Here is a 13,132-nt window from a genome sequence, read left to right as displayed (position 1 = left end):
AAATCCACAGTGCAGCACATCCCAGGGTTTAAATTGCAGTTCTGTAACTCTTTGCCCCAAAGCTTCCAACCAGGGGTTCAAAGAATGTTTTTGATTTGCTTCTGTGATACAGACATGTCTCATAGGACACAAGATGTCTGTCACTGAACGTTTTTGTCACGTGACAGCCCTGCCTCCAGTACTCCCTTGTTTATTGCTGACTCTGCTCTTGTTTCCCTTCAAGGTCTGGCGCACCTGATGATGGGCGACCAAGGTATGGGCTCTGTTCCTTTTCCACTCTGCTTTCAGTGTTTCCCTGTTCTGTAGCTGCTTCCAAACCATCGCTGCAAAGGATGGATGAATGCTTGCAAATTCTCTGGCTGCAAATTAAATACATAATTTTTGTTCACATTTTTTCATGTGTTTTTTTTTTCCTCCCCTTGATATGTTGGTTTGATTTTGGTTTGCTCCTTCGATATTTATGTTTCTTCATTCCTTGCACTATATTATCTGCAAATAAATAAGACCTAAGACAGTGTCAATTAAAATTTCCATTCAGTTTTCAGTCTCTGCACTTAAGGGCTATTAGAGTAAAGAAAGACTTAAGCCATCAGAAGAGGCTCCGTTTACTGCATCAACTAGAGACCATTTCTCATCCATGCATGGCAGTTCAGAAACATGCAGACATCACTGGCATCTGGCTTCTAGAATGCTGAGGATAGTTCCGCAGTCAATACCCTCTCTCCCATCAGTCATTGGGTATCTTTCTAAGTGAGCATGGACCTTTCCATTTGCTTGCATGCACTTGCCTTTTTCAAAGGCAGGATTCTCAACAGGAAATGACTGCATCTCCATTTGTCTTCGATTATTTTATTTAAATGTCTGTGTCTTGTTTAATTTTCAGATAGTGGTGCATGTACATGTATTCATAATTCTTACTGTTGTTTCTCTCCTCTCTGTTTTCTTTCTCTGGAAATCCTTTCTTCATGGAACCATGTCATCAAATCCATAGGTAAAAGTAAAGGTATTACATTATTTTACTTCTTCTTAATACCATTTGTATAATTCACAGTGTATCCAAGTAATGCCAATATATTTAGACCTTCTGACATTGATAATGGGTACTGGGAGGTAGGTATATATGCTAATGGATTATTTTTATGTATTTATGGCAAGAAAAATCCATCACAATGTTTCACTCTTCTTCTCCTCTTTTTTATTTTTTGCTCTTTAAAGTAAGATTTTCATGTCACTTGTTTACATAATTAGCATATTTAGAACTGAGCTACAGGTTTTGGTGTCAGTTTTTGCAGCGGCAATTGAAAGCCATTAAAATAAGGAGTATAGTCCCTATAAACAAGTCATCTTTGAACATTCAACCCTGGGCACACCTGCCCCAGCCATTCTGCATTGTAATATAAACCTACACATGTACATCACTGAAAAAAAATTACTGCGTGTCAGTCATCTCTGATTGATTCAGTGTTCTGCATACACAGTCCCTCCAGGGTGACTTAAAAAGGCATTGGATATACAGCTAAGAACACCCATTCTCTCTTTCGTGTTCACTAACTTTTCTTTAAGAGCATTACCAACCAGGTATCCATCCTTGCATTGATTGGTAAGTCAGGCATGTGTACTTTTAATAGCTGTGGTACAGATTCAGAAGCATGTCTCGTTTGCCATTTAGCACTATCTAGAGTGAGACTGCAGTTGGGTTTCTGTTCTCATTACAAGGAAGTAGTCCATCGGCAGCTTTGGTAAATCTATGGGGTAGCCTTTATGCTAACATTTTTAGCTACATGTAAATGAATGTGCCCACTGGGAGAGCTTTCATGAATATTTTTAAATCTGGGAATGTGTCTTCCCTATGGAGTAGCAGGATCTTACCGATGCTCTGATTTGTAATCTTGGAAACTGGGACTAAACTTCCTAGTTCTGCTCCTTAACGTTTGTGTCATCTAACAGGGAACCTTTTCTTCTTGAAAAAGCACATGAATACGCGCTGGGCATGTAAGAAAAGATGCCAAGGTTTTAAACAGAGCTTTCAAGATAATTCCGTTTTGATTATTTGGGACAATAAAAAGAACACATGGTATTGCAATTGTGTGTTGGTGAACTGTTTCCAATAATGCGCTACAATCTCACTTTGAGCTTGCTGCAAATTATGTAAATGACAAGATGTATTAAACCTCTTGGAGATTTTGTGTGCCATTTAGGTACTTCCTAAATATTTTCACTGGATCCAAATTCCCAGGTGAAGATTTCCCAACACTTTCTTTAGGAAAGAACTCCAGATGCCATAAAAGAACTGTAGCTATAGTTTATTTTACTGACATTTGAAGAATATGTATTTATATATATGCATGTATGTATTTATGTGACTGCACATATATAGACAAGCTTTACAGATGTGTACACATACATATATTCATAATTGTGTAAAAAGGCAGCCCTTTAGGTAATTTTATAATTATATAATAATTTAACTCTACACGTGGAACCGTTTATGTTTATACTTAGTTGATATCGATCTTGTGTAATTAGTGTAATTATGTAATTTGGTACGGTTATATTATGTGAGTCTTACATGTTTTCTGTTTTGCATGTGTGTCAAACAAATTTACTTAATATTTATCAGAGCTTTTTCTCAACCAGCAAAAAAAACTGCAGAGAGAAAGATTTGATTTTTTGTTCTATGGGGTCAGAGTGCTCTTTGATGTTAAATGAGGAAAGATTCTACGATGAACTTGAGTATTTTGCCAACTTAGAGTGATGACCTTTACATTATTGGTTAATTAGACGGAAAGAAATAGGAGACCTGTCTTCCTGAATTAGCAAGTCAATTAAACAAATCCACATTGAGGAACAAAACTATAATTATGACTATGACGTGGCACCTACCATCAAAGAGGATAGAGCAGGGAAATGAAACTGTGGGCTTAGTATAGATGAATGAAAGAAGGAAATTCTGTAAGGCTTGTACAAGCTGACATGTCAATGCAGAGAAGGCAAGGAAAAATGAATCAATGTCTCCATTAAACAGATAGTCTTGCCTGGATATGCCCATTGGAGGAGTAAAAATATGTGTCAGGTTAAAAATCTACATATGCATAAGTTAGGAATTATATAGGGCAGTTTAAATAATTGATTTGCATTGAAAATTCATGCTTTGCATGTAATTTGGGGGCATTTTTTGGATACCACTTTTCTGAAGGAGGACTGAAATGAAGGGCTCTCTATGGAACCTAATGACATATTTTGCATTTCTGAATTTAGAAATGAAGTTGATTCAAGAACATACTCATTATCACTTGAATTTCTTCTTTGTGGTTTTTACAATATTTTCATAAGTTTAAAAAAAAAACAATGATAGGTACATTTTATTTAAAACCAACAACAGCAGCCAAAGCGCCACCACGGCCTGTAGAGAGGACACGCCATTGGCTAAGCATCTTCGTCCTCCCACGCCAGACTGCTCTTCAGTGATCAGCACTTCTGTCACTGGGTATCCTTAGAGATGGGTGGTGGATCCTTCCAAACTTTCTAATGGTTCAGGATTTAGAAAGTGCAACATCCTTTAGCATTGCACAGGCCAATACAGATAACCCATTGGCTTCATTGTAGGGCCCATGGTTGCATGTCAGATGTGATGCTGACAGCCTCACAATGAATGCCCCAAAGATACCTCACTCTTCCTAACGATTACCGTTTCTAATGTTTTCATTTTCTAGTTTCAAAATCCATAGTCAGTTATTTGGATTTTTAAAATGTTTTCTCAACAAAGATATGTATTCTGCAGCCGAATATGATGAGAATAAACTCTCTTCCAAGGAAATAATTCTTTGGGAAAAGAAAAGAAAGGTATTAGAGGCAAACTTACTAGTACTGGTTGTGATCTTTTGGAAATTGTCATTGCTTTCTTATTTTGACTTAAAATCTTTCAAGTTATTATTATTAAAAGCATTATGTCTCTTCGGTTTCCCATCGCATCTAAAATTTAGGCTTATATAATGATATGGGGGTTTTCTTTTTGTTGTTTGTTTTGATATGTTTTGTTTTCTGTGTATGTGAAGCTAAGCAATTCATTCTAAGAACTGGTTAGTAGTGGGGTGTTTTTTTGTTTTTTAGATTCTTTTTAAATGTGGGTTGTCTTAGAGATAAGAATGATCATTTATATCTAAAAATGTCAAAATAAGTTGCACAAAGAAACTCCAGCCTAAGGACTGATTAAACAGGTACGATCCCAAACTGTTCGCTGCCAGTGTAATGTTGGTACTTCCCTTGTGGGAGGAGTCTACTTTTTCTCCTTAGAGCATCACATTTGTGATTCTATATTGTTATGTAAGCTGACATACTCAATGTCAACTCTTCCCACTAGAGTGTAAGCTCCATGAGAGCAGGGGACTTGTCTGTCTCTGCTCACCATTAGATTTCCAGGAGATGTGTGTGACCTTACCTTGAACTTGCCAGTGTGCTGCATTGGGCGTAGGTGTGGGTGTGGTGAGGCACAGACTGGAAGGGAACCCTGGAAAAAGGCCCTGAGGGTTGCAGTGGATTAAGCAGGAGGCAAAGGGCAAAGGTATTTTTATTCAAATAAACCAAAAAACATTGTAGCAACAAATTACATGGAATTTCCTGTCTCTGTTTCTAAACTTTATTTTGTATTCTACCATCCTTATTCCTTCCCAAGGCTGCAATCTTTCTTTACAATACGGAAATGTTCCTCTATCGCGTTAATACGATTTAACAAATATACTTCAGTGAGACTCCCCTGGAACTAAAGTGATTGTTTTTTGTGTGTGTGTTTAAGGTTATTCAAACATGTGAGTGTGATTCATCATCATGGCTAATAATCAAATTTTGTTTCCTAACTTATACATTGATGAGTTAAGAAGTGTTACATTTTCTTGAAATTTGTATTGAAATTGCTGTAAAAATTGCATGACTTCCCTGAGTTTTCTTCTTTTTTAACCTCATGGTTTCCAGCGTGATGTGCCATATGATTTGTGTATAAGTTCCATTTGGGTTGTAAGTTCTCAATTAAACCAACATTATAAACCTTCTGTTGTGATGTGAGCATAATTGATATTCTTTTCATTTACAGATCTTACATCTTAAGTCAAGTTGTCTATTTGAAACGAATATTAAATATGTATTTATCCAGGATCTACATGTTACAAGAAGGCCAGCTTATTAAGAATAGAATTGTGAAGAATACCATTACACATATTGAGTACATAAGACCTGTTTAATTAATGGAAATTTAACTCATAAATTATAGGAGTTAATAAAGAAAAGAAAATATTTTCTCATCAAAACTAGTCAATGAGTAGGGAGATTTTTTTCCACTATAACTAATTAATTGAGAAATACCCAGTATTATCATGTCCTGTAAAATGTTATCTGTAATAGCACATCACAACTAATATTCTGTTTAATTTGTCTCTTCAAGTGGATTTATAATGTATTAATATAAAGAGGAGTAAAGCATTTAGTGTCTTTATGTTCTCTTTTATCTCCATTATTTTTCTTATTATTTTGCAACATTTAATAACCAATATCATGATGTTTTGTGGATTAAATCAGTGGTTCCCAACCTTCCTAATGCTGCGACCCTTTAATACAGTTCCTCATGTTGTGGTGAACCCCCCTAACCATAAAATTATTTTCGTTGCTACTTTATAGCTATAATTTTGCCACTGTTATGAATCGGGTGGTCCCTGTGGAAGGGTCATTTGACCCCTAAAGAGGTCGTGACCCACATGTTGAGAACCACTGGCTTAAATATATTGTTTTAATGTAAAATATAAACTATATTTTAGTTTATATGTAAAGCTAATATACTTTTGAAAATATTGTGTGTATTTCATTTTCTTCCTCTGCATGGGTTAATAAATAGTATTTTCTTACTTAGCTCGATAGGAGTTTGTGAATGTTGAGGAAACCTTACTGTACTGAGATGCTTATGTTTTGTGCCATGCAAAATAGTACATTTTGATTTTATAATTACTATGAGCTTCAATGTTCACTACAAGATGCTCCCAATACACAGATGCAGAACTTGGAAAGACCAGCATTTCACCTTACATAATCAGACATTAAATCGCTATTTCATCGATATGATCTACACAGAAGTATATGTGAATATTTAGAATTCACCATTTGTTTGACAATTTATCTGTAGATTAAATGACCATGAGGTTGGGTGCTGATAAGAAAATTTACTTGAGGAGTCTGTTTTCTCTTATTGTAATTTACTCAATCTTGATATTATATTTAGCAGTAATAAAAATCCTAGCTCATTTGGATTTGGATCGTTGTGCTCTTGGCTCTGTGATAAGGAGATTGCCGTGCCTTTGTGCATTCTGTAAACAGTGGTAACACTGAATAATGGATAAACCAAACAAGGAGTGTATTTGACTTGAAGTAGATTCATTTATCCTTAGAAAAGGGCACAGCAGGGGCTCTATAGTCTAATAGTTTTAAAATGAAATGGTATAGATATGAATTTAGGTGCTTACTGAAACATTTTACAACTGACAGAACTTTTAAATGACCACATATTGGATAGAACGAGAGGATGATTACTTCTTCAAAATAATGGCTTTATCATCTTTACCCATTTGAAACTCTTTTCTTTAATCTAGATTTTTTTAAAAATCAGCAGCATTTTCAGGGGAGTAAAACACTTTTCCCTATAATGTGCTGACCAGGAGTTTAAGATGCAATGTAACTTACCAGAATGCTTAGCTCATAGAACAGAGAAAATGTAATCATTAATTTGGCTCCTAGAATTTTGGAACTAGAATGAACACTAAAGATTATCTAAAAATAAACTGTTGCAGCTCTTTGACTTCCATGGCACAATAGGAGCTTGTAGAAATTTTGAACTGAAATAACTAATACAAATTATCAACTTTACCAAGATTTCAGAGAATTTCCTCCAATTAAACACTAATAATCTTAGAACCAATGTTCATCTTCTTATTCTTAAAAATATCAATATAGAGTAAGTATGACAGAAACTTTCACAGAGTATTGTCTAGGATATAATTTATTCTCATCTTCAGGATTTTCATTGCAAGGGAAAAAAGTTTTCACCTTATAACTGAATGCAGTAAGTATAGCACTATGGATACTAACTTGAATCAGCAAGTCTTTTAAGACCTTTTTTCTCCCTCAACTCCTAATTTTGCTTTTTATTATCCATGGGCAAATGCTTTCGTCTCACATATTTAGAAGTTATCATCTGTAACATGGGGTAAAGCGAACACACTGTTATTGAAGGTGTGTTCCTACATGAGAGATCGCAGACGTGCTTATGAACAGCAACAATTCAAAAAGATAGCATTGCATGTAAATTAAACAAATGTGGAAACTAATGATCTACAATCTCCCAAAGAGCTAATAAAAGCATTAATGACTCCTTCCCATTATATTAATAACCCTATTATTATTTCAATGATTCTGTGCCTGTGTGAGGTTAAAACCAACTGGACATTATTGTCTGATGGCTCACATTTGACAGAGAACATTTATAAAATAAAACATTAAGTTCTACTTTATAAAACATAATTCTACTTAATAAAAATGATTGGTATATCTCTGCAACTCTGTACTTTTGCATCTCTCTTGCCACACGGTGATGGAGCTGACATAGACTAGCATCAGATTTGAACAAACCTAGGGGTTCACTGACAAAGTGCTGCTTTTTCAGATGCCGGCATATGAGGTATGGGAGCAGACAGGTAAATATTTTCACATCGAAACTTTTTGGGTTTTTTGCACCACAGAGTAATGTGTAGTTACCCTTGCTATTAACTATATAGTTACCTCAAGAGCAAATGTGGAATGGAAACTGGTTAAGTACGGATAAATAACATATCATTTCCTGAAGATGTTTGAATAATTGGCTAACACCTTACCATCCACAAGATTTTTCTCAAAGTTCACTTCGTTAATGAGGCTTTTACTGACTACCTGACTTAATAGTGCACTATCCCTCTCTCCCTTATGTTCAGACCCTGATCTGCTTTCTCTTCCATAGCACTTGCCACATTTTTAACTCTCATGTTTATGTTTATTGTTTGTGTCTCTTTGCCTCGCATCAGAATATAAACTTTGTGAGGGCAATCTCTGAGCTGCACTGATTGTCTCCAAGGACCCTGGCTGGTACGAGGGGATCCTCAGCAAGCCCTTGCTTAATGATGGACTGACCAGCTGGCTCCTCCATGTTCATGGACTTCCTTTGGATGTTATATTTACTTTATTTATATGACTTTATGAGAGTACACTGATTTTCAATTTACATTTTCTGGGTTTCTTTAAGGTACATCTTCTTATGAAGGACAAACGAGTGAAATCAATACATGCAGACTTTATCTAGCTACACTGGGAATCAGAAGGGTCTGTCACGATCCATTTAATCTTTTTCCTTCCCTGTCTAATCCACGTGGTCTTGAGGCATTCAAGTTCATTTCCACAGCCACAGTGAACTATTTCCCTCTTTATTCCGCTCATGATCCCTAATAAAGAAATATTTGTTTATGAAGGGGAAAGTCATTTTCATATGTCTCTAGGAGTGCTGGCAACATTGTGTTAAGCATTGGCTACTAACTGCAAGGGCAGTGATTGAAACCCACCAGTTGCTTTGCAGGAGAAAGATGGGCTTCAGAAGTCCTAGAGAAGAGTTGTGTTCTAGAATGTTCGATAGGGTCACTGTGAGTCAGAATTTGACTCCATAGCAGTGGGTGGATATGTCCACAGGAAACAGGAAGACGTGTTTTGGAAGATGGACTCCTAAATAAGATGATTCACTGTGGCCGCTTGAGGAACTGATCTCTTGCCAAATTGTGACAGAGGGAAAGTGTCCCAGGATCAAATAGACCTCCTGGTACTTTATGTTCATGTAGCTTATCTTGCGCTTCTTACATAAAGAAAAAGAGATGAACTCCTCTCAGATTTTCAAATTGTAGGCACACTCATATGGCCGACGACTGTTTCCCAGCACAGAAACCAATGTCCTTCCAATCAGCTAGATGCTTAACAAGGAGTTCAGTTACCCAGCCAACAGGCCTAAGCCGTGGACCCTACACTGAAGAACAACAATGGTAGGGAATGTCTAAATTAAAACAATAACAAAGCTGCAGTGTCTTGGACTATATTTCATGTAAACTGAGAACCATTTTACTTGTCCTTTTGATAAACAAATAATAAATACTTTCATATAGTCACAATTATTATTACTAAAATACCCCCCAAAACCTGTTTGTGAACAACTGTGAATGTTGTACGTAGTGTGAAGCCACAGCAGTATGGATTTTTTTCTCAAAGTTATTGACATTAAGGAACACAAACATGAAGATTGTCACAGTTAATATTCCTCAAGATGCACCTTACATGCTAAAATTATACTTACGCAGAATGTGTATTCCTAAAATATGATTCTGCCCTTTCTGCTTGCCTTATATTTACTTACGAATTATCATTTACCTATGAAGCAGTCTCCTTTAATTATGAGTATTTACTAGATATGAAGAAAAGTACTGAGGTGTTACTGTAACTGTGAACTGAAAATAACATATTATCTCATCTGAAAACAAAACAATATTATATTACCCATCTAGAAAAGAAATTAAACTCATTTATTTAGGAAATTAAAATTATTCATAGTTTATATTGCGCTTCTGGAAATATCTTATTTTTTGGCTTGAAGAACCTGGTCGACTGACCCAGTTGTCCTTTCTGTTTTATAGACTTGGCATTGTGAAGTCAGTCAACATTTGGAGAAATTAAATTACTTCATTCAAGGAAACAATCAAATTTAAAATGCATTAAACTGCTGCCAGAGGGATGCAATCCCTGAAACAGTCCATTGAGGATCCAGTGCTCAAGGAACTCCTGGTTTACATGTTAGCCATAGGGATTTGTACATTGCAAGTCCCCAAATTGGCCAGGAATCTTCTTAGTCCAAAAGGAAGCCAAGCCGTGTCCCGGGGAATGTGAGGACAATGATATTTGGCGTCAGTCCTCTGATTATTCTTAAGGAGAAATGTGAATGGCCTATTAAGCAGTCACTGTTTCTATTTTCTTCAAATACTCCACATGTCCTACATGAGAGTAAGGGAAGAAGCCCCACTCCAAAATCATAGAAATATTTCTGAAAAGAAAACGAAGCGTGAGGTCATTTTTCTCGACGTAGCCTCCATTTTGAGATATGCACAGCTGCAAGCTATCTGTCTGTCTCTCTAATTCTTCTCCAAGAGGACGATGCGCTTTGATTTATAGCAAGTTACAATGGAAGGTTTGGCATCTTCAGGGGACTCAAACTGTGATCCATTTCAATGTTCTCTCAGTTTGGGGAACACAAAGACATCTGAAAGGACCAGAAAGACCAGGGATATGTGGTGGATGGGACAATGTTTCCCAGGAAAATTCCTGTAGGACACTTCTTGTTCCCCTGAAAAACGGAGTAAGCAGATTCTTGTGATGGAGAGAAAATTTCTCTTGAACAACTTCCCTTGCCTTTTCCTTGCCAAGACAGTTTTCAAATTTCTTCAAACTTCATTCTAACAAGCCCTTGTGATCATTCTGTGTGCTTTACGAGACCATATCAAGTGTATCCCTTTGAGTCCAAAATAATAGTCACTATAACTTTCTGAGCTACCTTGAACTTACCTGACCCAGGATATCTTGGAAGTATTTGTTTGATTAAATCTTTTTTGAAAGCTCCCTATCAGCAAGTGGATTTTCCTGAGGTAATTGGTCTGCAGCTATCCACTAAACATAGAGACCCAATAAACGTCTTTTCTTTGGAATAAGCGGGGTATCTATGAGTTGGAGTCACAGAGATGCTTTTTATTTACCCTCATGTCGAGGGAGACAGTTCTTTAATCAAGGCTGCTGAAGGAGCTCACTCCCCTGCTAACATATCTGAAAAACTTCTTAAATTATAATACAAAACTTGGCCCTTGTCATTCCGACCTAATTTTCGTCTAGACTTCGTAGACCCTTAGTTAGACACATTGAAATAATACAACATTTTAAGGCCCATAAGGGACAATTCTTATTTCACATATCTAGGAAGGACGGTGAGGCAGTAGTTTAACCTCTCATATGCTGTTGCCGCTTTTATTATTACCCCTTGAATGATTCTAAACATAGCCATTTTAGGAAAAGTGCTACCAGCTCAGATAATTAGCCTTTCCTCTGTATGAGAAGGTAAGTTGCTGTTCATGGTGAGGACGTTTCTTTTCTTCTACTCCTTTGCAAGGACATATACAACTTAATAACTCGCCTCATAACCCTTTTGTTCCCCATAAAAGGAATGGCTATCATCGTGTTTTAAGAGGATTTGGTCTATTGTGACAGGATGGAGAAAGGGGCTGTGGCTCTTCAGTTATCCTTACCCTGTACCCCAGGAGCTAAGCAATTGGTTTTCCACTAGGTAAAGGTGGTTCTGGGTTCCCTCAAATCTTTCTGTAAAGGTCACTAAAACTTTCATCATGTAAAGTTCTGTATATGTGTTTTTTAAAAAAGAAATGAAAAACTCCCCCCACCCCCCAAATCAAACTGGGCATAAGAACTTCATAAAGCTTTATGGGACAGGTACGGGAATTGTGTATTATATTTTAGAATTGTTTCCCATAATAAACCCACTGCCCCCAGTAGATTCCAACGCATGGTGACCGTGCAGTATAGAGGAGAACTGCCCCCATGACTTGCCCAAGACAGCACAGCTTTACAGAAGCAGAATGCCCCGTATTTCTCCCCCAAAGCAGCTGGGGGTTTGAACCTCTGACCCTTTTGTTTAGCCCTGAGTGCTCAACTCAGTGGTCTCAGGATGCCTGTTGCTCAGAGCCAACCCTGGTGGAGAGAATGAGGCAAAGGGAAAGCTGAGCAGCAAATGGCAGGATCCCATTTTAGAAAAATGCCAAAAATGCATGGCTGACAATGGGTAATGTTTGATCATCATGACCTTTAAAAAAAACCTGGAGATTATGATGCAAGAGACTTTAACGAGAACAAGAACACGTCATTCTCATAAAGGTCATACTACTAGGAGTGGAAATTTGGTCCTTGGAGACTATTAAGAAGCAAGAGACAATGTTCTCATGACACATTTTAGAAACGACAGACCCAAGCGCAGAAAATGTTATTATAGTTAGATGTATGGTCAGATACCTTAAAAAATCTGCAAGGGAAGTGGTTCAATGAATGACACGAGTATAGTGAAAAGCAGAGAGAGCGTGCTGAAGGTGAGAGAGCTAGGCTGCTCCCAGGGCTAGAAAAGAGGACCATCGCGAAGTGACTGGGACAGCAAGGCTCTATTTATTTCCCCCATAGAAGAGATGGCAGAGCCCAAGGTAGTGGCCTTAGAGGGCAACTTCAGGGGTGTAGTGAAGCTCTGTGTACAGAGGGTTACATATGTCATATGATTTGAAGGAATATTAATAAGTGTCCTATCAAAAAAACGACAACAAACTGAAGGATCCACTCCCCAGTGATAAATCTCACTAAGTGGACATGCATTATCAGTAAAATATTAACTGTGTGGGAAAGTGCCACATAGTTTGAACTCATTTGCTACTGTTAGTTGCGGTTACCACGCTGTCAGTTCTGACTCATGACCATGCACGTACCAACAGAAAGAATGTTGCTGACTCTTGCAACATCTTCCTGATCCTTGGTACGCTTGAGTTCATTGTCATGGCCATGAGTATCTTCCAACATAGAGGGCTCATTTTAAAGCTATATCGTGTATCATGTTTTGATACATATAGTTTTCATTGACTAATATTCAGAAGTAGCTCAGTTGGCCTTTCTTACCAGTCTGTATTAGTCAGGAAGCTCACTGATACCTGTCCACCATGGTTGACCTTGTTGGTATTTGTTTTATATATATCTATAGCTATCAGCATCATAGCAACATAGAAGCCACCAGGATGTGACAGTCTGTTGACCTGGCAGACACTGTTGAAGCACTGGCTTTTAGCTTAGCAATCAACTGCTGAATCCCTGTGCCAGTAGGGCTCCCACGTAGAGCCTAGACCTACTGTCTATTAGCAGAATGAGTTTAGGAAAGTTATTTGAACGCACTGAATTTAATTTTCATTACCTCTAAAATATAGATAATAAAATCTATCTCTTG

At 37.2% G+C, this 13,132-nt stretch overlaps 1 protein-coding gene across 24 annotated transcripts in view; it reads left to right on the top strand.

The window, feature by feature from the left end:
- Nucleotides 1–13,132, top strand: part of NRXN1 (neurexin 1) — a 1,284,195-nt gene that overhangs the window by 136,310 nt on the left and 1,134,753 nt on the right. For 14 of the 24 annotated variants that reach the window (XM_045285734.1, XM_030884336.2, XM_030884344.2 and 11 more), the window contains exons 4-5: nt 224–253; nt 992–1,003. The exons of 5 other annotated variants lie outside the window; for them this stretch is intronic. In XM_045285734.1, coding sequence (XP_045141669.1) covers nt 224–253; nt 992–1,003 — 42 coding nt within the window. Of the gene's footprint in view, nt 1–223; nt 254–991; nt 1,004–5,086; nt 5,161–13,132 lie in introns of those variants that run through there. 5 more of the 24 variants (XM_045285743.1, XM_045285741.1, XM_030884338.2 and 2 more) reach the window with 2 other exon arrangements.

The sequence above is a fragment of the Echinops telfairi genome, unplaced genomic scaffold (assembly GCF_000313985.2).
Source record: "Echinops telfairi isolate 266 unplaced genomic scaffold, ASM31398v2 ScPeMD7_7475;HRSCAF=8513, whole genome shotgun sequence".
Lineage (NCBI taxonomy): Eukaryota > Metazoa > Chordata > Mammalia > Afrosoricida > Tenrecidae > Echinops > Echinops telfairi.
The sequence above is the reverse complement of the archived record's forward strand: the minus strand, read 5'-3'. Positions and strand labels throughout refer to the sequence as shown.